Consider the following 25666-nt stretch of genomic DNA (forward strand, 5'->3'; position numbering starts at 1 on the left):
TGTATTGACTTCTTTTGTTAAGTTTCTGCCTGGTGCAGTAGGTCAGTATTTATTCCATTTCTCCTTATTTCTCCCTCTGTACCTTTCGGTGTCTGTTGATCATGTACAGATTATGTTTCTGAGCTACAGTTTCAATTATACTTCATTTTCTATTTTTCTCATGAATATCATAATGGAGAAATTTTGTGGACTTTTGTGGGACATGAGAGGGTTCATGAGGGCATTTGGAGTTTGATAGCAGCCTCTTCTTGCCTTCTGTCCTGGCTTCATGATTCTAGATTCTAGATTCTAGCTGACAGGATTATATAGAAGAAAGTAAGCCAGATCTTTTCTGAAACTATCTAATCTGCTGGGGCTGCTATAACAAAATACCAGAGACTTGGCTTGAATATCAGAAATGTATTTTCTCTCACTTTTAGAGGCTAGAAGTATGAGATCAGGGTTGCAGGTTCCGGGGAGAGCTCTCTCCTGGCTTGCAGATGGCCACGGTTTTGCCTTGTGCTCTCATGGTCCTTTGGTGCAAGCGCAGGTAGAGAACAGTCTCTCTGGTGTGTCTTCTTCTAAGGACACTGATCCCGTCATGAGGGCCCTACTCTTAGGACCTCATCTAATTCTAATTACCTGCCAAAGCCCCATCTCCAAATACCATTGCATATTAGGGGTTAGGACTCGGCATATGAATTGGGGGAGGGGAAGACCCAAACGGTAGTCCATAACAGAAGCATGCTGTTAGTACTTGAACTATCCTGGTTAGTTACTTCAGAGTGTATTTTTTTTTTTTAAGATTTTACTTATTTATTTGAGAGAGAGAGCGCAAGCATGAGAGAGAGAGAGAGAGAGCATGAGAGGGCAGAGGGAAAAGCAGACTCCCCGCTGAGCAGGGAGTTCGACACGGAGCCCCATCCCAGGGCCATGACCCAGGTCGAAGGCAGACAGACACCCAACTGACTGTGCCACCAGATGCCCTGCAGAATGGACTTTTAAAAAATTCTTACCTTTTTTAAGTTCAGCCTTCTCAGATGTATAAAGGTAAAAGTCCCCAAGTTATTCTTTCTGCTTTCGTCTTCAGCCTGGCAGAGAACACTCTAAACAAAACCTTCTGCATCCTCCTAAGTCACTCGCTTCCTGGCCTCTTGCCGTCTGACTTCCCAACACATACTATCTGGAAGGTGAACCAAAAGATCTTGGGTTGAAAATCTTTGAACTTTTTCTCAGTTCTCACCTTCCTCCGAACAAACTGGCAATGCTGATACCCTTTATTTGGTTTGTTTCTGTAATAGTACATTAATCTGGTTCTTTCTTCTTTGCGGTTGTTTTGTCTTTCCTTTACTTGATTGCTTTTCCCCTTTTATAGTTGTGCGCGTGGCCTGTGTTTCTGTCCTTGGTCTTTCCCCCTGTGTCCAGTCTTGTATTTTAAACTATTTACTGAATATTTTCACTCTGACCATCTTTCAAATTCAGAATGACCAATGTGCAATTCATCCTTGTTCCTTGTGGCTAGAAATCAGTCTTCTTCATGATCCTGATTCTTCTCATGGCACTACCATTCTGACACTCACCTAGTCTTGTTTTCTTAAAGTCATCTTTGCTCCCTTTCCCTTGTCCTCGGGAGTCAAGAGTTGGCCAGGTCCAGTGGATTCTACTGTCGCATTATCTTCCATCCCTCACTCTCTGTTCTGTCGCCACTGTTCTGTTCACTTTTCCATCACATCATAAGACTGTTTGCAGAGACTCACAACTTTGTTTCACTTAGATTTCACATTGACTTACTTCCTTTTCTCTGTTCCACTCTCTCTGTTAGATTAATAGGATTAAAGTAAGGATTTGGTCATGCACTTACTAGGAAAGTACAAATAGTTAATTAAGATATACTATAATTTGTTTCTAGTTTATCATTCTGCCTTAACCCACCTGTTACTTCTACTACCATTTACCTAAAGGTACCAGCCTCTCCTCCACATTTTCCCTCTCCAAGTGTGGCTTAGTATTCTTTCTTTGCTCATGCCATTCCCATTGTCTTGAGTGGTTTACCTCCTATAACTCTCCCTCCTATAAGGCCCGGTTCAAACACTGCCTCCAACACAGGGCTTTCCTGGGTTTGCCCCTCTCCTCCGTGGTCTAACCTTTGACATCTGGCTTCGTATCTAGTTATTTGTGTTTCCGTCTGCCTTTGCATCTCGCTTAATGCCTGAAACAGTGGAGGCACTCATTTAATGTGTTTTGAATGAATGATTATTGATGTCAGAATGAAGTCTTTTAATAAGGAGAACTGATAACATAGGATGTTGGCCCATCGTAACTGGATTTTTCTCTTCAGAAAAATTTCAAGGTAGAAGAAAACGTAACTTAGAAAGGAGACTCACTGCTGGTAATAGTCTAAAAGAATGAAATCAGCACACTTGGAAGTTAAAGCTTCCTCATGCTGGCAGCATTGTGCCTCTAGAATCCAGAAGCTTCTTAATCAAAGCATTATCTGCGGTCTTACTCATAAAACATGTATGTCGGGCAGCAGTTTAAAAACGAGCTGTTTTTATGAGGTTGCGCGTGGTCTTTCTCCACACCCTTCCCTGAAGCTAATTCTTGAGAGGTGAGACTTAGAGATGTTTGGTCATGTAATAAAATGAAAGGTGAAGAAAGACTGGTGTGCTTTCGCTAGAATAAATGCAGTATGGAAGGTTCAGCATGTTGCTTTGCATATTTAACACTCCGTTTTCCATAACTTGCTGTTTGGTACTATTGTTGCTTTTTTTCCAGGAGTGTATTACTGTGAAATCTGAGAGTACTTTCTCCTCTTTTTCAGAGTACCTTTTTTTTTTTTTAAGATTTAATTAATTTATTTATTTGACAGGCAGAGATTACGAGTAGGGAGAGAGGCAGGCAGGGGCGGGGTGGGGGGCAGTGTGGGTGGGGGCACAGGCTCCCTGCTGAGCAGAGAGCCTGATGCAGGGCTTGATCCCAGAACCCTGGGATCATGACCTGAGCCGAAGTTAGAGGCTTTAACCCACTGAGCCACCCAGGTACCCTCAGAGTACCTTTTTATGACTTCTTCCCCTGCCCACTCCAAAGCCTTACAAAGGCTTAATTTTTTTCACTTTCGAATACCATCCTTGGTAATTATCTTTTGAGTAAGAAATAGTCATTTTATGTTGGTTTCAAATACCACACTGTCAAAACAAGAAAAAGAAATGTCCTTTATTATAAAGAGAAAAGAAAATTTAAGAAAGGATAGTATTTATATAAATTTTATAGAATATTTTTACTTCACTGATGATGTGAAGCATGAGATCTGTTATTGGCTTCCAGGTGAAATAGCATAATCCTTAAGAGTTAGGAAATAAAAAATGTATTTATAACTAGAGATGTTATTTTAGGGGAGGTGGGAAATCAGATTGTTTCAGTTAGAAGTTACATAGGGGAAGGTTAGTGTCCTTCTAAAGGTATTTCTCTACCTTGCATGGTTTCAGGGCTATGATTTTACTTTTTCCTAAAAAGTGATTGGGTGTGATTTAAAATTTCCTATATCCAAGATAAATTCAGATTTACATAGTAAATATTCATTTACCTGTCACATGCCAGGCATGATGAGAAGGGCTAGAGATACAAAGATAATAGGATCTGTAGCTGCTTTCTAGGAGTGCAGTAGCACAAAAGAAGAATCTTGGTACATTGTGGTTAAGTACATGAGATGTGCACTTATTTATCTGTACTCCACGTGCCCTTAGAAAGTAGAGCGCTGTGACAAAACAGCCTTCTGTGGCACTAAGAACGATGAGAATGAAGAGGTATCACCATGACCAAGTTTCAGGGCAGGTTGAGCATCATCATTGTCTTTCTTACTGGACACTGTCTGTCTTCACACACCGTGCTTGGGTGCAGCTCCCATCAAAGTGATTTGTGACCTTATAAAGACTCATATTCGGGGATAATCGCATTGTATGGTAATTCTAACAGACGATAAGTGATTTAGCAAAACCAACCAGCAAACCACCGACTATATGTGTGTGTAAAAACCAGATAAAGTAAAAATGGTGGAAGATGTTGGTTGGTTTTAATTAATGAAATGTGAAAGTGGCTATTTTGGAGTTAGGGTTCTGCTTTTAACTTTACCTTCTTTCATAAAACATATGGGGCCTGTTATTTGTCCTATACTCTGGTCCTTCGTTAGATATAGCCATTTCCCTACATCTCTGTTGTCGTTTCCTGCCAAGATTTTAAATTCTTAGAGGGTATTAGAGGGCACAGACCTGTAGTAGTTTTGTCTTCCTCACGACACCCACAGACTACAAGGTTAAATAACTGGTGGACAGATGTTTGATGCAGATTTTCTAAAACAAAAAAGTGGATTTTGTTTGTCAAAAAGGGCATTTCAGCAATAATTGAGTTCTTGGTGATTTTAGTGTTGGTGTATCAGTGATTTCAGGGTTAGGGATGTGAAAGATGGAATTTATCCTCTGTGGTGGGTTAAAACAGTTTCTGGTCTATAACAGGTAGAACAAATCTCAAGGGGAAAAAAATAAAGCATTTTATTGGCTTTGAATGGGAAGGAACATAATAGATCTAAGCATTTGAAAGACTAGATTTCTGAATTTTGAATGGCACGGTAGCTTAGTTTTTACTTAATTATGACCCCAAATCCAAGTTTTATGCAGATGGCGTAGATTCCTAGGACAAAATAGTATCATCAGTTTGAATTACATAGATTCTGAATTGGCTGTATACAGAAGGCATGTTTTCCTTTTGCATTGGTTTAGTGATTCTTATGATTCTATATGATCTTATATGTCAAAGTACATCAAGTTCTTAGATTAGCAGATAGAGTTAGAATAATAATAAATGGATAATATAGTGGGGTTGGGGAGAGGAGAAAGATGAATAGGATATGCACAAAGCTCTTTTTCTGGTTCCTCCTTATCCTTTGTTTCTCATTTCCTTTTGATGTAGAATTAAGAGGGAAAGTTATCAGGCTGGACAGTTTTGAATCGTAGATAACAGGTTTGCAAAATTCTGAAGTAATCCAACTACATTTATTCAATTTTTAGCAGTTTGTTATGACCCTGGGCATATTTGCTAAAATGGACTATGTGTCAGTGACCTTCCTCTCTGAGCTTCCATTCATCTCCAGACCCACCAACTTTTCTAATTTTTATTAATTCATGAGCAATTAAACAAAATTTCCTTCTGTGTCTGAACACTTGCCAGTTCCTAAAATAAGATAGTAAACAATAATGGAGCCCCTACATTCTTGAAGCATATAATCTAGTCAGTGGATAAAAACAAATGGGTATCAATTGGGAATGATAATGTTACTAGGGGAGTAAATAGAGGACACTGTCTGTAAGGGATTACCTAATCTGGTCTGGGTATTTAGGAAAAGCTTTCAAAAGAAGGTGATTTATTTCTTCAGGCCTTCTTGCTATCTCCTATATCTAAAGTTGCCTTCTTAGAAGAAGCCCTGCCCATAATATTTTCTTGTTTGTTCCTTCCCCATCCAAAACTAATTTGCTTGTTTGTTAAAACAAAGTTTAGACAAAGGCATAAATGAGGATTGATCCTTTTAAGGAGCATTTGCATTAATGATAGGAGTTTAACATAAAAGTGTTTTAATTGATTTTTTTAACTGATGGAATGGATAGATGAGTAATATATTCCTGAACAGGAAAATCCAAGGGCATTGTAGTCCTAATCATAATAAAATACTTAACATTTATGAGCCCTTATTTGTTGTCAGGCATTAAGCTAAATACTTAATATATATTATATACAAGTGAAATACACAAATGTAGAGCACGTACGGGGTGAAGTGGCAGAGGGAGAGGGAGAGAGAATCTTGAGCAGATCCCCGTAGAACATGGGCCCGACACAGGGCTTGATCTCACAATCCCGAGATCATGACCTGAGCCAAAACCAGGAGTCTCTGATTCTTGTATTTATTGTTTTATGTACTAGAAATTAATAAAAAATCTTCTTGATTTTATGTATTCATACCCATTCTAGTTATAGTTTTTCCCAATTACTTGAAGGATGCAGCATTACATCAAAGATTGAATTCTGATAGGTTATCTTTCCTCTGCCCCCATTACAATTTACTATTTGTGGGAGTGGTGAATTTGCTAATTCAGATCCTGTTTGGTGGGGCGCCTGGGTGGCTCAGTGCGTTAAATGTCTGCCTTCAGCTCAGGGTCATGATCCCAGGGTCCTGGGATCGAGCCCCATGTCTGGCTTCTTGCTCAGCGAGGAGCCTGCTTCCTCCTCTCTCTCTCTCCCTTCCTGCTGCTCATGCTCTGTTTCTCTCTTTCCCTCTCTCTCTCTCTCTCAGACAAATAAATAAAATCTTTAAAAAAAAGAAAAACAAATACTGTTTGGTGTGTCGTAGTCTGTAGAGTTGAGGGCTAACAAATTTTGATGTGAAAAATCAACTTTCTTGAGGTACAATTTACATAAAATAAGATGCAGTCCTTTTAAATGTACGGTTGGATGAGTTTTGGCAAAGAACACACTTACACAACCTTTACCTTAATTAAGATATAGAACATTTCCATCACCCCAGAAGGTTCCTTCATGTCTCTTTGTGGTCATTCTCACCCTTCCTCCCCACTGTGTCCCTAGGCTTTTTGTTACTGTCCTTTAGTTTTGCCTGTTCTCCACTGGAATCATATAGTATGGACTCTCTTTTGTATCTGCTTTGCTTAGCATGATGTTTTTGTGATTCATCCATGTTTGTTGCATGAATGAGTTATTCCTCTTTTTCCTTGCTAAGCAGTATTTTCTTATAATCGATATATAGCAGTTTGTTTATCTATTCATCTGTTGATAGACTTTAGAGTTATTTCTGGTTTTTGGCTCTTAGGAACAAAACTACCATGACTGTGTGCGTAACCAGTCTTTATGTGGACATGAGTTTTCATTTCTCTTGGGAGTGAAATTGCTGGGTCATATGTAAATGTGTACTTACCTTTACAAGAATTTTCTAAACTGTTTTCCAAAGTGTTTGTACTGTTTTACACTCCCACCAGCAATGCATGAGAGTTCCAGTTGCTCCACATCCTTGTCGACATTTGGTATTATCGGTCTTTTTATTTTTAGCCAATCAAGTTAGTGTACAGTGGTTTCTCACTGTGGTTTTAGTTTGCATTTTCCTGATGGCTGCAGATGTTGAGCACCTTTGCATATGCTTTTTGGCCATTGAGGTATGTTTCTTTGTACTGCATTTACTCAAATCTTTTGTTCTTTTTTTTTTTTTTAAGTAATCTTTACACCCAACACGCATTTTGAACTCACAACCCCAAGATTAGGAGTTACACACTCTACTGACCAAGCCAGCCAGATGCCTCAAAATCTTTTGTTCTTTTTGAAATGAGTCCCCCATTATTGAATTATAGAGTTTTTGTCTTTTCAGTATAATCTGGATACAAGTCCTTTATCATACACTTGAATTATGAATATTTTCTCCCACTCTGTGCCTTGCCTTTTCATTTTCTTATCCGTGTTTTTAGAAGAGCAGGTATTTAAAATTTCGAGTCCAATTTCCTAGTTTTTTTTTTCTTTCATGGTTGCTGCATTTCGTATCCTAAAAGACCTACCCTAAGGTCTTGATGATTTTCTCCTGTATTTTCTTATGAAAAGTTGTATCCTTTGTGTTTAGGTCAACGATTTGCTTTAAGTTAATTTTTTGTGTGGGGTTATGGTTTGTCTTTTCTGTACTATGATCCCCTTATTCCAGGCTTCCATTTGTAGTAGGCTCGCAGACTTGTGACATTTCATTAACAGCAAGAAATACATGTATTCATTAATATGCAGTCTTTAATGTAATCCTTTGTTTTGTACATCAGGCTTATTTAAAAGGTCATGCTCTTGTGTAAAAATCGTTATTTTGAAGAAATTTTTATTTTCTGAACATCAGTATACTTGCATTATTTTACATGTTTTATATATTGATTTTTGGTGAAACACTTAGATTCTGCAAAGCTGAAAGTACTAAATCTCTGGCTAACACAGAGTTCAGGATCTTCAGATCTTGATCTATGATCAAACAGTCCTGGGTACTAATCAGGGTTCCGTGATGGGACATTCCTGAACCTTTGGTTGTGGTCTTCTTTCTTTCACCTTGCCTTGACTACTTTTGTTTGCTGTTTGCTAGAAGGAAAACAAATTCTCCTGTAGGAATCAGGTAAGTATGTGAAAGAAACAAGTTGGTTGAGCTCAAGGGTTCTTTCTTTATCTTTCCTACTTTTTTCTCCTTTCTGTTTATTTTTTCTATAAGCCCAGGTCTTTCTTCTCTTTGAACTTGTTCTTTCTCTCTTTTGGAAGAACTCCCATGCTCTTCCTGAACCTCCCTTCTTTAGATAGTCTCTTTTTCTAAGAGTGAGATTGGATTTCATTGGGCTTTACCATGGGATGCTTCTAGCCTAACGTCCCCAAATGTTTGATTTTCTAGGGTTTGAACACCAGTTAGAGCACCCGAACACAGGGCAATGGGGAAGATTTCATGTTACAAATAGCAGAGATGTGAATAGGCTTTCCATCTCCTCTCTAATACTTCATCTTTTCCACTTTGCCATAGCTGTTTTTAATCTCAGAGCAATTCTACTCTGCCTCTCCAGTGAGAAACCAATACATATGACTCTTGGTGATATTCTCGTATTTGTTTTGTTTATGGGGTTAGTACTCTGGTTTGTGATACGGGTTTCACGTGCCACCTTGTGTTTCTCCAGATAGAATATATGTCGTTACAGTTCATTACTAATATGTAATTATGTCTTTTTCTCTCCCATTTTCTCTTCTCTCTTTACCCTGCGGTTCTTGTGCAGGTCTTGTTCAGCGCTGTGTGATCATCCAGAAGGATGACAATGGATTTGGGCTGACGGTCAGTGGAGACAATCCAGTCTTCGTACAGTCTGTCAAAGAAGGCAAGGCATTTTTTAAAATAGTCTTGTCACTTGGGAGCAAAGAGTAAGAAGAGAAAAGCTTAATGTCTATTGCCTAGAATAAAAGAATCATTTACATTGCAGGTCATATGGCCTGTTTTGTTAAATTGGTCTTTAGTGTCCTAGTTATAGGCATGAATTCACCCCAATTGATTTTCTTTGTATGCACTAGAAAGAAAACAGTCTTATTACAGTTTTAGAAACTGTTGCTTTATACATCATTTCTCTTAGAGAAGTTTGTGGAATTTTATTTCTTCATGGCACAAGAGATATTTGTTAGACCAGATTAAAGAAACGGTTATGTGTTCCAAAGCATCCACATTTCACAAAATGACAATAATAATATGTTATATTACCGTATGTTGAGTACTTTATATTGGGTGCTGTAATTTGAGGTAGGTATTTTTTATCCCCATTTTACGGTGATATTGAGGCTTAGCGTAAAAAAAAAAAAAAAACATAAAATTAATCCATGCATGGTCACACAACTAGAGAGTGGCAAAGGCACATGTTTTTAACCATTTGGTTACTCTGCCTCTCTTTCAAGAAAATTAGCAGTACATGCAAATGAATTATGTTTTAAGTAATTAATTTCTTTTACAGATGGAGCAGCCATGCGGGCTGGGGTACAGACAGGTGATCGAATCATCAAGGTAAGGAAAAGACTATTATGGAATTTATTATGGTAGATTTAAAAACAGCATATGTTAACCATATTTTTTTTTCACTTGAATTTTTATAAAAAGCAGTGCATTGTATGTATTTGTTGACTATAAAAAATATTCACTTATTTTAAAATTAATATTACTTTTTACTGAAGGGCATAATAAAAGGCATGAATAAATGGAATCATGTGTATTCTTAGATAGGAAAGTAACTCACTGTGATAAAGATCATTTCTCTCCAGTCTTATCTGTTAGTAAGAAAATCTCATCAAAATATATTAATATGACTGGGGAGATGTGTCATTATTTGTCAAACTGATGAGTCTTCCAAATGAATTTTACAGAGGTATAAGAATAGCTTTAAAAAAATAACTGTTATGTTTATGGGTATTGTGTGAGATGACATGGTAGGGATTAATTCAAAGCAGGTTGCTCTAGTCTGGGTATAGGCCTATCAGTCCAGAAACAGGTCTTGAATTCTGTCCAGTACGAGAAGAGTGGATTGGTCAGTCATTACTCTTGAAATGGTTGAGTAATTTGAATACTTAAAAAATTGAATTACTACATGGGAAAAGGCACCATGAATATGTATTTACAAACAACTATCTGGAAAAAAGTATTTGAAACTTACTATAGAGTAGAATACCTTACTTGTAAAGAGCACTTTTAAATTCCTAAGAGAAGAATAAATAAATAGCCTAATAGAAAAAAAAAGGCAAAGAATTAGGATATGTCTCACCACACTTATAACAAAGAACTAGAAATTAAAATGACAGGTGAAGGGGGGCCTGGGTGGTTCAGTTGGTTAAGTGTCAAACTCATGATTTCAGTTCAGGTCATGATTTCTGGGTTATGAGATTGAGCCCCACTGTGGGCTCTGCAAGGCACAGAGCCTGCTTAAGATTCTCTCTCTCCCTCTTCTCTTCTTCCCCTTTTCTCTCTCCTTCTCTAAAAAACAAAATAAAATAATATAAAATAAAATGTAAAAATATATTTGGTTGTCAGAAATTTTAAACATTATTGATCGTATGCCTTTGGCATAGTTTGTGTATGGTAAAACATGCCTATAACTTATAAACTTGTCAGTATAAATTGGGTAGAATCTATTCGGATATAAATTTATGAATATGTATCAAGTGATATAATTTTTAAAAAAAATTGTTTTAAGAGAGAGAGCAGGGGAGGGGCAAAGGGAGAGGGAGAGAAAGAGTATCTTTTTTTTTTTTTTAAACATTTTATTTATTTGACAGACAGAATACAAGTAGGCAGAGAGGCAGGCAGAGAGAGAGGAAGGGAAGCAGGCTCCCTACTGAGCAGAGAGCCTGATGTGGGGCTCGATCCCAGGACCCTGGGATCATGACCTGAGCTGAAGGCAGAGGCTTTAACCCACTGAGCCACCCAGGCGCCCCAGAGAAAGAGTATCTTGAACAGGCCCCCACCCCCAGCATGGAGCCTGCTGCAGGGCTGGATCTCATTACCCTGAGATCATGGCTTGAGCTGAAACCAAGAATCAGACACTTAACTGACTGAGCCACCCAGGTACCCCCCAAATTATATACTTCTAAAAAGTATATAACTTTTGACCAGCCACTTTGCTTTTAGGAACTTACCTAAGGAAGTAATTGTACAAATGTGAACAGGGAAATTCATTTCATCTTTATCATATTAAAAATGTGTGGGCATGCCTGGGTAGAACAGTTGGTTAAGCTTCTGACTCTTGGTTTTGGCTCAAGTTGTGATCTCGGTCATGGGATCAAGCCCAGCTGGGCTCCGCGCTCAGTGAGAGTCTGCTTAAAAAGATTCTCTCTCCCTCTAACTCTGCCCCTACCCCCTGCACTCACTCACTCTCTCTCTCTCTCAAATAAATTAATAATTATTTTTAAAAATTTGTAAATAATGCAAATGTGCATAAATAAATGGAAGGCTAGAAAAAGAAATTACATTTCATCTACAGCTGTTAAAAAGATTAGATTGGGTCTGCGTGTGTATCTATACTGAAAGATAACCACATACAACAAAGAAGTATTTATCTGCAGGAAAAAAAGGCAGTTATAATGTATATGTCTGTGTTTGTGTATCTGGTGTGTTTATGCTAGAATAGCGTCTCAGAGATTAAACTTTGTGTGTAACATTGATTATCTCTGATGGGCATGATTAGTATACTTTCACTGCTACCTTAGACACTGATATATTTGACCTTGTAAAAATTAGTATTACTTGCATCAAGAAAAATAACATTGGTTCCATGTTTGATATTTTGTCTAATTTGGTTTAGTGGAGACTTTGGATAACATTTCCTATAATTAGTCTAACTGAAAATTAATTTTCTTTGTAAAGATTGGGTCATGGTTGGAAAACTTCAAGTAAATTGCATATTGTGGAAATACTGCATATTGTGGAAATATTGTGGTTTTTTTTAATCTTTTAAACTGATTTTGACAAATCAGTGAATTTGCAAAGAGGTCTTTTTTGTTTGCAAGAGCCCTTCACTGTGAAGGACTTGTAAAACCTGTTGCATGGTATCTTTTGTCATTTTTCATGGTAAGTTATAATGTTGTTTAAGTCAAGGCCTTATTTTGGATTCAAGTTCATTTTCTTGCAGAGTATATCTTATAGAATAGCAATAAAAGTGAATATTGAACCAAATATATACATATTTTAATATAGTTCTCAGTACTATGTTATATTATAATGGGCTGTATTATGTATAATAATTCCTAAAGTCAATATATCTATTCTTAATGGAATGTGTCTGACATGCTATTATCATTTTATTCCAGGTGAATGGAACTCTGGTGACTCATTCAAACCATTTGGAAGTGGTGAAGCTAATCAAATGTAGGTGAATGTTATTCTCAATTTTAATTGGTTTCTGAATCCCTTAAAGCAAGGATCAGAAAACACTTATGTAATAAGCCAGAGAGTGAATATCTTAGGATTTGTGGTTCCTGTAGTCTACTACTCTGCTTTCTCTTTGTAGCACAAAAGCAGCCATAGGCAGTATGTAAATGAATGGGTGTAGTTGTATTTCAATAAAACTTTATTTTGTCAAACAGTCTGTGGGCCGGATTTAGTCTCTTGGCTGGAGTTCGCTTTAATCCTGCATTAAAGGAAAGTCTGAGGTGAAAAATTTTAATTTACTAATAACTATCTTTTGTCCACTTTATATATGTGGTTGATTATAATATCCTTGTCACTCTTGGTAATATAAAAGCATATATTTGAAAGAAATGCATGAGTCATCTGAGGGGAAGAGATTGAGAATTCAGATGGAATGGCCCAGATAAACTGAAATGGACCTTTAAAAGTCATCTAGCATAGTCATGTTTCCCCAGATAACTAAATCATTAAATAAAATCCAGGGTAGTGATCTCTTGGAAATCTCCAGGGTTAAGAATTTAGAATCTTCTGGATCAAACTCTTCCATGGTAGACTACAAATAAGAAATAGTTGTTTATAGCCAAGGAGAAACACTACTATTTTATTTAATCCTATTTTTGTTTTATAGAATGGACATCTTTAGAATAATTTAATAAACTGAATTCTTTCTTGGCCATCTTACTTTTTTTTTTTTTGAAAGTTTAAAAACACAATTTAATAGATGATTCAATGTAATTTCTACAAAAAAGGACTCTAAGAGGCTAAGGAGTCATTGAGCAGGAGGGAAACCATGAGGAAACAGTGGAACAAAAAATAAATAGGTGAAAGCAATTTTGATTTTTACATTAGCAATTAATCAAGTAGTCTTGTTTCTCACATCACAAGGACAGTGTTGTACAATGATAAAAGTCAATTTAATTATAAAAATGCTCCAGAGTAGTTTCCTGATGCAGCTAGTCTAACAGGGCCTGACACAGTAGGGCTTATATATGTTTGTTCCTTTCAAATCTATATTTCCTACTTGTTTTATAATTTTGAACTAAAGCAACCCCTGAATCCTTTTTACCTTTCCATCGGAGGGCTTTTCCCTTTTACTTTTTGCCAGGGCTCTAAACGGTCCCTGCGATCTCATAGTTCTTCACTTTAGTACTTTTTTAAAAAGAAAGGGGATGATCAAAATTAGACCCTCTTCTTGAATCAGTTTGATTATTTCTGTAATGAGATTGTGTTTTATAGATTTTTATGTGCTACATACATATGATGGTTTATGATTATAAATAAATATATGCCAGATAACTATTGCAGAGTGAAAGATAAGATTATGTCTTTAGATTTTTAGGCTATATATTTTACTCCTACCAGTGTAAATTTTGCTCAGAAAAAGTAGATCCTAGCATTATAGCAGATAAGATGCCTTATCCAATATTGAGAGCCTGGCTAAAAATGCAAAGTAACCTCAGAACACTGTGGGCCTCCAGAACAGATCTAAATTTGCAGCGCCTCACACCTGCGTGCTCTCCTTGTGCTGGCCCCTCACGCCCTACTCTGTAATGCGTACTCTGGACATAGCTGAAGAAGAAAAGGGAAGAAATAGGAAGCTAGTGGAGGCAAGTAAACATAGGTATAGTTACATATATATGTATATATTAACATAGTTTTATATATATACACTTATATATTTATTATATATATTATAGATATGGGATAAGTAAGGTATAATAGATGACTTTCTGACAGAGAAATACAATTGAAAACCCCTAAAAAGTTTATGTCTCTAAAATACCCCCAAGTCATAGCATTTGTGACCACTAAGTTTAAAAAAAAAAAGACTTAGAACCTCAAACACTGAAATAATTGACAGTGAGTTCCATGGGCGGTTAAATAGGGAGAAAAGTGTGAAATAAACATATTTAGAAATTCTATTGAAAAGTCTTGGAGATTTTGTCATTCAGAGGTCAGTTATCTAGAAATATCCTTGATTTAGAAAGTCTCCTTTCTTCTCGATGCTAGATAAATAACAAATGTCTGTTGTCGAGTCTTTCTGGTCAGGGTTGGTTTTGCTTTCTGTACTTTCTTCCTCCTGTAATATGGCTAGTGAAGTTCTGTCTTCCCCACATTTTAAAAATAACTCACTACTCATTTATTGAATGTTCTTCTCCAATTTTCGTGGGATATTTTTTGTCCTCATTTTTAAAAGTTGATTTAAAATTGCTTCATGATATTCCATAAAATAGTTAAACCCTGCCTAATTAGTATCATCTCAAAATAGGATGATTTCTTAAATTTACATTAAAGAAATTAATTGAACATAACCATTAGTAAATGGTTGCTGTTAACTCACCCTTCCCTAAATTAAAGAGATTATAAATTTTATTGCCTTCATGTAATATCTGATCTTATGAATAGTAATTTGCTATCCAAAAATGGCATTGTTCTTTTAGATTTTGGGGGGGGGTCGTAAAAAAGCAATGACAAGTTGGATTCTTTTTCTGTGGAGCAGTGGTTAGCAGATGATCAAACTTGTTCACATAACTGGATCTTAGAGAACTGTCCAAGAGGAAGTAGAGAAATGCCGTAAGCAAGATTTTGACAGTCTTATTTTCCTTCCTCTCTCTCCTCACCACAAGCTGGTTCCTATGTAGCTCTCACCGTTCAGGGACGCCCGCCTGGGTCGCCCCAGATTCCACTCGCCGATTCTGAAGTAGAGCCATCAGTCGTTGGACATATGTCTCCCATCATGACATCCCCTCATTCACCTGGAGCATCTGGGAACATGGAGAGAATCACTAGTCCTGTGCTCATGGGGGTAAGAGGGGGAAAACTCTTAAATGCCTAGTTTATAATGATACCTTTACTTTATATTAAGAGTTTTGCATAAATTTAAGTTCAGAATACTGGAAAATCACTTCCAAATATAAAAAAATTAACGTAATAATTTGAAATGATTAGAGTGTTGGGATAGTAGATTGAATTGAGAAATATTTAACACCTGCCATATACAAAACAGGGTGCCATTCACAAAAGTAAAATTAAGATACCCTATATTTGAGGTCCTTGGTTATCTTAGAATATATAATTTAAGGGGACAGAGGTTTGTTTATTTGTTTATTTTTGTGTCCCCAGTTGGCCTGTAGTAGATACTTAAGCCCTTCTTGTTTGAGATAGAATCAAGAGAATACGAGTAATTACAATACCAAGGCAGAATGTAGACATTATGAGGGGAGAACTATTAAGCTCTGTGACAATTCAGAGAAGGGAGGAAGCACATCCGGTTGTAACAAGAAGGACTTCATGGAAAGCTATGATTTGAATTGAGCCTTGACAAACAGGTAGCATTTAAGTGGTGGCAATGGGGAGGAAAGGAGCCCAGGTAAAAGAAGTAGAATAAAACTAGAATAAAAGAGAAAGAGCCAAGAAAGCACCAAGTGTCTGGGGGAAGTTCCAGGACTCTTGTTTGGCTGGTGCCTGTTAAGGATTTAAGTAGTGAGAGGTGAGGCTTGAAAAAAGTAGAACTATTTATTTTGAAAAAAATCCCAACTACAAAGCTAATTTGTATGTAACCGGAGAGGCAGTAAGAATCCACTAAAATTTGTGGGGAGGTGGAGTGGGGGGCAGAGAGTGATGTGACTGTAGCGGGAGTTGAGGAAAGCTAATTAGATCAAGTATTACAGGTTTGTGAAACTTCTAAGAAGAGATGGTAGAGAGGAGTTAGGGAGCTGTCTTAATATTTTAGGCAGGAAGTGCTGGGAATTTGAGTCATGCGTGGGGACCGACAGTACAGATCCAAGGGATGGACAGTGTAAGATATTATTCTTGTACTAAGGTGACTTCATTTCTCCAGCTAATATCATTATTTAATGTTTTCTTGAACCTCGTTTAGTAAAAGTGAAATAGAAGGGCTGAAATCCCCCTGTAACCTTCCAACTTCGAGCACTGTGTCTCCCAGCCTGTCTTTGTGACCGCTATTTACTTTAGCTTCGCTTGCCCTGTATTTGTTGGTTGGTTGTTGTTGTTGGTTTGTTTTTTTTTTTTTATCTCTTTTCTAGGAGGAAAACAATGTGGTTCATAACCAGAAAGTAGAAATTCTGAGAAAAATGTTACAGAAAGAACAGGAACGGCTGCAGGTACTGAATTAAGAAATGGGGCTGTTTACAGGCCAGTGAAAATGTGAGTGGGCCTAGTGGAGTTGGTATTTGTTGTGACCACAGCCAAACAGTGTTGTAATCAATGCCATCCGCTCTTTTATTAAGAATGGACTTTTTCTATATTTCCTTGACATAAGTAATTAATTCTCAAAATATTTCTATAACTTTTCAGTTATTGCAGGAAGATTACAACCGAACACCTGCCCAAAGATTGCTAAAAGAGATCCAAGAGGCCAAGAAACACATTCCTCAGCTGCAAGAGCAGTTATCCAAAGCCACAGGCTCTGCTCAGGTAGCATCATTGTTAAAAGTGCTACCCAACTTTTTGCAGGAGATTTTTCTTCTGGGAATGTGTTAAAGAATGTTGCAGTTGCCTTTTTTAAAAGTTATTTTTTTCTAGCATAGGCCAAGAAGATGTCTTGTGTAGCATTGTTACAGAAATAATGATTAGCTAAAAGAAATGTGGGCTTCTGATTCTTTGCTTGCTCATGATAATCGTGTTTCTTTGTTCCACAATCATTTTAAAAGGAATTGAGTGCTTTTGCTTTGATGTCACAAATTACTAAAATGTATTTAGATACATATGTTTACATTTCAAGGCTCATTCTCCCATTTTCAAAGAGAATGGCAGTTTTGTTTTTAAGTAGGAACGTAAGATTTTGTAAAATGGCAGGTATTATGCTAAATACAGAGAGAGGTATTTTCTCGCTTGTCTTTATAGCAACTCCCCAAGATGAGACACTACTGTTGTTTGCCCCCATTTTACATATGCAGTTAGAGAAACTCAGAGATACTAAATAATCTGTCTGAAGTCATGTAACTTAAAAGCAGTGCAGCTGGAGTTTAGGCCTGGTCTGATGAATTCAGAGTACTTTCACATTCTTGACGACTCTTTTTCACTGAAATTTTGAACCAGAATTAAATCGAATTTGTTATATCGGTGTAAGTTATGGAGATGATGTCTCATTAGAAACAGTAGCCCAACCAGATTTCTATTCTGTAATATTCAGGTTAGGGATCTGAAAAGCTCCTTGTATTTCATCTTAAAGCAAAATGGACATACCCCTGTACCATCTGAAACGGGTAAAAGGTGTTGATTTATTGTGCTCCCTGAGTCTGTGAGTGAAAGCCACAGTTTTGTAGAACTCAAAGGATTCTTTGAGATCATGTAGCCTCATTGGCTTGTTTTAAAGGAAAAAAAATCACGTAGTTGAGAAAATTGGGGTCCAGACAGGTTAAATGATTTAGACGAGGTCACACAGCTATACCGTCTCTCCTGACTTCCTGGTTCAGTGTACTTTCAGTTACACAGTATTTAGTTTTTTCATTACTTTCAATCCCATTAGGTATATGAAATTTTGAGTATTATGCCTCAGTAATGTTGACAGTTTTATGTTGTTATAATTACTGAGCGAAAACTACATTCTTCTTCTCTTCAAACAATAAAAATGTGGTTCCCAGTTTAAAAGCCTGTATTATGTTATAGCACTGTGTCCCAGAATTGGCAATTTATTGAAATTCTAAAGTGTTGGGAGGCAGTTAACCAGAAGTTCTAGTGTAATAATCTTTACTATAATGGGCAGGATGTATGAATTATATAATTTAACCAACTATTTTATATTTTGCTCTATTCAGAAGTTTGAACTCTTTTTCTCCTTGCTAAAATAGCACTTTCCCTGTCTTTAAGATCATGCCATTTTAGAACCACAGAATTAGTAGTTATTTATGCTTTAAATTTCTAGAGGTTTAAGCATTCTTGATCATATCAAACTGGCCAACTTTTACCAGTCTCCATTTAGATGACAGTGTGAGTCTGTTTCTTTATGCAATCAGTAATGAATTTTTTTATTGTGTTGGTGTGTGTGCGTGTGTCTGATCTGTTTTAGGATGGAGCTGTAGTTACATCCTCCCGGCCTTTAGGTGACCCACTGCCAGTCAGTGAGGTGGAAGCCGATCCTGGTGACGGACTAGGCAGAATTGACTATAGCAGTGGAGACGCTTCTCGGCCCAGTAGTGACAGCGCAGACGTAAGCGTTCTACGTCTTGATCTTGTTTTCTTCTTCACAGCTCCTTTCCATATAGGATTTTAAGTTATGTGAATTAGAGGTGTTCTCTTACTCTTAACTTTTTTTTTTTTTAAGATTTTATTTATTTATTTGACAGACAGAGATCACAAGCAGGCAGAGAGGCAGGCAGAGAGAGGGGGAAGCCGGCTCCCCGCTGAGCAGAGAGCCCGATGCAGGGCTCGATCCCAGGACCCGGAGACCATGACCTGAGCTAAAGGCAGAGGCTTTAACCCACTGAGCCACCCAGGCACCCCTTACTACTTACTTTTTATCACCACCACCTTTCACACAGCAATTTGATGAGCAGAGTTCTGGATACTGTTGTCTGAGTTTTCAATTCCAGAGTTCACTTTTTCCCTTAGATACACATTGCCTAATGTTTCTTTTGAGGAGGTGGAATTTCCCAGCAGGCCTCTTGTTTGTGGGTTGAGAAGTTAATAATGCTAGTGGTTTTTTTTTTTTTACTGAACCAAGAGGCCAACTGTTGATATCTTTAAGAGCATGTTAATATTCCATTTGTGGTCAGAGTGACTCAGTCTTGAATCATAGGGCACTTTGCCATTACAAAGAGGAAAAACCTTAGTCCTCTTAGATAGACTTGAGTTAATAGCCCTTGTTTAGTAACACTTTCTTGATTAACCCTCAAATTGCCAGATGAAGATGGATATTTGTTAGGAAGATCATAAGAAAAATTTCAAGGTGATTATGATGTACCACTGTAGTCGTATGAATACTTAACCAGCTAAGTTCACTGTTGCTTATTCAGCAATCCTTTGTATATAGTATGCAGTAGTAGGAATAATGACTTAAAAATAGATCACCCTTTTTAAAAGTCATGAAGAAGATAGTCTAAACCAGGGTTTTGCAACTGTGGATCGTGGAATCAATGTAGTGGGTTGGGACTAGCATTAAAAAAAGAAAAGAATAGGAAATAGTGCTTTGCAAAATGTAGATAAGGTAAGTGCTACTTCTTGTGACTTTTGTTAGATACACACATACATGCACCTCTGTATGTTCACATGCTGGTTGACAGTATAAAATTTCTTATTGAAGGTCGTGGTAAAAAAAAATAATTTGAAAGCCACTGGTTCAAGCCATCATTCAGGCCACTTTTTGAGGCTTAGGCCTAATGACTCAGAACTTCATTCAAGGAAAATTTGAGGATTTTGCGGGGGCCGGGGCACAGAGATAATGCTAGCAGTCTTATGATTGAATGGGCTGAAGGTTTTAATGAGAAATTTCAATTTTGACTCATGAAAAAAACATTTATTGGACATACATACCACATACTGTAATGAGTGTTTTGCATTCCTTATTTTAGTTAATTCTCATAACAGCCATATGAAGTAGTACTATTGTTAACATAATTTTAATTTTACAGAGGAAAAAACTATGGCCAAAGGGAGTTAACTAATTTGCTAACTTACCCAGATAATACGTGATCTGTCTACATCTAGCTCTAAACTACCAGTACTCTAAATATAACAAAGGTATTGAGGAGTAGAAATGCATAACATTTTGGGAGAGCAGTGAAAATTTTATGGTATATTAGGGTTATAGATGGAATGGCTAGAGTTTATCTTAGAAACAAAGGCTTGAGTTCAGGTTGTAAAAGACTTCACATTGTTCTAACAGTACTGTTTTTAGGGATCCTTTTTGCATTATCCTTTTAGATTTAGTGCTCGTTTTCTCTGTTTTTGTCTCTACCATTAGATAGTTTCTTAAGAGGACAGAGACAGTCTTATTTGACTTTATGTCTCCAAAGCCTGGCAGATCCTACAATTAGGAATTCACAGTAAATGGTACAGAAGAAAAATTTGAATTTTATCTTATATTTAAAGGACTGTTAGGGTTAGGGTTAGTGGCTTAGAAATATAACTTCATGAAACAGTGAATTGGCAAGTGTAGAAATAGGCATTCCAATGACTTGAGACTGTTTGAGATATAATTGGTGTTTAATAAGTATTTGAATGAACAGCAGAATGAATGAGAGTTTGGGCTTTATCTCGCATGCAGAGAAGCACACTCAAACACGTCAGTGTGGAAATGAATTAGAATAAAGAGACAGGGAGATCTGGAAGGACGAAGACTGCTAGGCTTGATGGGCCCTTAACAAACGTGCACAGAATGGCTCATAAATAGTTACCATTAATGACCACCTCCTTTGTGTGCCTCGTGCTCTACAGGTACCCTTTTAAATTCTCCCAATAATATTAAAGAAGCAGTATTACTATTTTATAGATGTGGAGAATGAAGCCAGGTGAATAGTAAACGAATGTTGTGGAAATCCAGGTGAGAGAAGATAACAGTGGGGACGAGGATAGTCACTGACTGCATGACACACTAGCTTAATTCCTACAGGCGTCTGTTTGAAGCTAAAGATGTGCTGCTTTTAGCTTGTGGATCTCCACATTTCTTCTGCTCACTTTTAAAAAACAGTCTTCTTGTAATGTTTGTGATACCATTATTATTGTAAAGCTCCCTGCTATGCTCCCCTCAGAGAAGGCTTTGAAGAACACCCCCACACCCAGTTCTCACAACAGAAGCAGGTTCGCCACAGATCATCACCTACAATCTAGAGCATCTTTCTCTGTGATGTTTGTGAATTCATGGCTAATGTTTTTAAAAACTTACTGTGGAAAAATTTTAAGCCTATTCAAAAATGGAGACGAGGCTAACAGTCCCTGCTATGTACCCGATCACCCAATCTCTGAAGTCATCGACAAGCTCTCCAACTTGTTATGTCTTTGTCCCCCATTCTTCACACCCTGCAGATACCAGAGTATTTTCAAGTAAATCCGAGACATTATTTCATTATCTGTGTCTTTAAGAGAAAAGAGGACTTTTTCAACAATACAGCCGTAATAACATTATCATAAAATCAAACTTCTTAATATGCAATTTGATTACCCTAATTGTTTCATCATGATCTTTCTGCAGTTGGTTTATCTGAGCCTGGATCTGGTCAAGGTCTTCAGCCTTTGATTCATAGTCTTTTAATTTGTTACCTCCTCTTTTTTTTTTTTCCCCATGCTATTTTTTTGTGACAGAAACTGGGTAATATGCCCAGTAAAACAAACACATTTTAATTGTATTTTCATGGTGTTGTTTAATGTGTTCATCTCTGTATATTTCCTGAAAGCTATTAGTGAGATCTGGAGTCTCGATCAGATTAAGAGCTGTTGTTTGGCAAGAACAATTCACGGGTGGGACTGTGTACATCCTGTTACATCACATCAGGAGGTGAATGTCTGGTTGTCTTTCTGTGACTGTAGGTTTGTTTAAGGTGTTCACATGATGTCAGCATGGTTCCTACATAATCAACTTTTCCATTAAGCTTTTATGTAATGTTCTTACCAGTCATTGATGATCAAAATGCCTGTATCCATTATTTAATTAGTGGTTTCAAAAGGATGATATTATGATTTTGTCATTCCTTCTGTATTTACTAGTGGAATTATTTTACAAAGAATTTTCTCTTACTAGCTTTTAGGTTACCCTAAAATATAGCTTATACAGGAAATGCAGGATAGATACTAGATTCTTATCCCTCTATGTATCTGTTTCCAGAGGAGTCAGTACCTTAACACAATCTAGCAGTCACTAATGCAGGGGGATTGTGTGTGTACATGTGCATATGTGTAATATTTGAATTCGTAGACTTTAACATATTTGCTTATTCTGTTGTAGTCCACTGCAGTCATTACTTTTTGTTGTTGCTGAAACTATCCCTCTTTTGGGCGGTGGGAGCCCTTTCGGGTTCTCTTCAGTATTCTTTTGACGTGACATCCTGGTAACTTTGGTAGCTTTCTCACTTTTCAGTGTGACAAGATTATTCTAGCTCTGTCTTTTATATCTCTTGTACAAGACACAAAGTCCTCCATTTCTCCAAGGTGGGGCTTATATTTGAAGCTACTATTGTCTTTACCTTGTGCTGTCTTGGTATATGTATAAACAGCATGCACCTTCCCTATTGGCATTCACACAGAAATCCCCTGTACCTCATTTTCAGCTGCTCTCTGAAGAATGGCTCCTTTGCTTTGAGGTGTTCTTTATCATCCAGAATTGAAGTTCTGCACATGATATTGTTTCTGGTTTATACTAGGACACCCCAAACATAACCATACAAATTTTATAGGAATCCACAAATCACTTTCACATGATACAGAAACGTAGGCAGAAGCTTAATTTTATTCATATAAATAGGCGAGAATGCTTTTAAGTTGCATAGAAAGAAGAGTTGGTTGGAGTGCCTGGGTGGCTCAGTGGGTTAAGCATCTGCCTTTGGCTCAGGTCATGATCTCAGGGTCCTGGGATCGAGCCCCACATTGGGTTCTTTGCTCAGCAGGGAGCCTGCTTCCCCCACCCCCATTCTCTGTCTGCCTCTCTTCCTACTTGTAATACCTCTCTCTGTGTCAAATAAATAAATAAAATCTTCAAAAAAAAGGAAGAAGAGTTGGGAGCAGAGGGGGTTAAAAGAACTGGTTAAAGTCAGAGTTTGACTTTGACATAATGAATTTGAGGTACATAATAAATCTGGTTAGGGTTACTTGGTAGAAAGTAGCCCACAGGCCTGGAGACAAAGTACAGCTACTCTCTTAGTGTGATGCTGTTTATCAACATAAGACTAAAACAACTGAGAGAGTACATGTCTTGCCAAAGTCAGGAGAACAAATAGTAGAGCCAGGTATTTAGAAAAGATATTGGTGGTTTCAAATACAAATGTGAAATTCACAACCCTATTTTTTTCACCCTATTTTTCCTTATCTCTTTTTGGTGAGCCTGTTGAAATGAACTGAATGTCTTCTTTTTTTTTTTTAAGAGTCCCAAGAGTGCCCTGAAGGAGAGGATTTGTCTAGAGGAAAACCCAGAGAAGAGTGAAGCGATTCAGGACCCTGTGAGTATGAAATCCATGAAATGGTAGTGCTTTCTTAAGCTGTCCTTCTACTTCAGTGACAGACACACCTGATATTTGTGGGTTGGGAGAGAAAAAGCTTAAACTTATTAATAAAGAGTTGGTAAATGGAGAGGAGCTACTCCATGGTATTTGGTTGGCTTTAATGTTATTTTATTTATTGTAGTAAAATACACATAAAATTTACCTTTTTGTAATTTTTGAGTATACAGGTCTTGTCATTAAGTTATATTATCACTGTTGTACAGCGTCACCACATCTTTCTCCAGAACTTTCTCCTCTACTCCAACTCAAACTCAGTAGCCATTCAACACTGCCTCCCCACTATCTTCAGCACTGGGAAACCACCATTTTACTGTAAATTTGACTACTTTTGAGGACCACACATGAGAAGCATCATATGTGTTTATCCTTTTGTGACTGGCTTATTTCATTTAGCATCATGTCCTCAAGGTTCACCCATGTCATAGCTTGTATCAGAATTTCCTTCTTTTTTAAGGCTGATAATTATTCACTGTATGTATGGACCATGTTTTGCTTATCCACTCATCTGTCGGTGGACACTTGGGTTGTCTCTACCTGTTGGCTCTTGTGAATAATGCCACTATGACCATGGGCATACAAGTATCTGTTTAGGTTCTTTTAGTTCTTTTGGGTATTTATTCAGAGCTGGAATTGCTGGATTTTCCATATTCTTAAGTAAATACTTTTTAGCTTTCTGATTTTGTTTTTTACTTAGATTTGTATCAGGTTTTATAGTAAGAGATTTAACAGCAAGCATATCGTGACCCATCCGTTATTTGCTACATAAGGACTATTGAAAAATCAGAGACACCAAAACAGCTATAAAATCAAAAGTTGTCTGAAACCACTCTAAACACATTTCTCGTTTTACCATTTTCTAAAAAAAAAAAAAAAAGACTAAAGCCTGAGGTTCAAAAAACAAGTAGTAAAAAAAGCAGAAGCAAGTTTAGAAGATGCAGATGCAGATACAGAGACTGCACCACGCTTCAGGAGGGGAGACCACAGCTACGGAGTATTTTGTTTATAACTGGATCAGTGTGCATAGCTTCAGCTAAGACCACTCTCCAGATGACCCCCGAATCAGGATAGCCCCGCTCTCCTTGCTCAGCCCCACATCTTGCATCAGCCACTGTCAGCTTTGAGCTGAGCTCATTCTTTCCCTAGATCTTCCCAAATTTGTATTTCTCTTCTTACTGCATGGCCTTTGATTTTAGTATTTGTGATCTTTAGCATCCCATATTTTTTTTACATTATACACATTAATGCCCTTACACTGGCATTTTCAGGCTAAATCCAACTTTGTAAATGAGCTGACAAATGGATGAGCTGCTGCATGGCAGGGAGATCTGCCAGCATACAATTTATGTTTGCAATTTTGCTTCTTTGTTTCTATACAAAATGATTTTAATTTTGTGTGATTACTTGGAAATTTTGTTGCATTACGCCAGCGATTTTCAACCAGGAGTGATTTTGTCCCTCAGGGAGCATTTGGCAGTGTATGGAAACATTTTTTATTATCATGTCTGGGAGGCTGCCACTGGCACAGAGTGGGTGGGTAGAGACCCAAGATGCTGCTCAGCATTGTACAATGCACAGGACAGCCCCCACAACAGAGGATGATCCGGCCCAAAATGTCAGCAGTGCCAGAGTTGAGAAACCCTGCACTATGCACTTACGAAAATGAATTGAAAAGGAAAAAAACAGGGTTCAGGGACAGCTTTCAATTAGGCGATGTTAATAGAAGTCTTTGTATTAACCTCTCTCCTCACTTGGTCTTAACATTTTTACTCTCGTTTTTCATTTGTCCTGTGGTCTTCATTCACTTTTCTTACTCTGTCTCTTTAGAATTGTAATTATTTACGTAAACCAACTTTCTGCCTGTGACAAGGTTTATATGAAATGAATGGAGTACACACAGAGTGATTAGAATGAGATATCCAGGAGTGTAGTGAGCAAAAGGTGTTAATTATTTCCAGAGGAAATTTTTTTTTTTTTCCCCTCTCCAAGGAACAGACAATACTGTTGTGGTTTTCTTTGCTAAAGTGAT

The 25666-nt window shown here is 37.3% G+C and overlaps 1 protein-coding gene across 4 annotated transcripts in view; it reads left to right on the forward strand.

Moving 5' to 3' along the window:
- ARHGEF12 (Rho guanine nucleotide exchange factor 12) overlaps positions 1-25666 on the forward strand; it is a 143467-nt gene that overhangs the window by 73783 nt on the left and 44018 nt on the right. For 3 of the 4 annotated variants that reach the window (XM_032868744.1, XM_032868745.1, XM_032868746.1), the window contains 8 exons: positions 8808-8906; positions 9528-9577; positions 12370-12427; positions 15097-15275; positions 16516-16593; positions 16787-16906; positions 18501-18641; positions 23503-23577. In XM_032868744.1, the coding sequence (XP_032724635.1) occupies positions 8808-8906; positions 9528-9577; positions 12370-12427; positions 15097-15275; positions 16516-16593; positions 16787-16906; positions 18501-18641; positions 23503-23577 (800 nt within the window). The remainder of the gene's footprint in view (positions 1-8807; positions 8907-9527; positions 9578-12369; positions 12428-15096; positions 15276-16515; positions 16594-16786; positions 16907-18500; positions 18642-23502; positions 23578-25666) is intronic. The other variant, XM_032868747.1, reaches the window with a different exon arrangement.

Source organism: Lontra canadensis, unplaced genomic scaffold (assembly GCF_010015895.1).
Source record: "Lontra canadensis isolate GAN:19392208 unplaced genomic scaffold, GSC_riverotter_1.0 scaffold36, whole genome shotgun sequence".
Lineage (NCBI taxonomy): Eukaryota > Metazoa > Chordata > Mammalia > Carnivora > Mustelidae > Lontra > Lontra canadensis.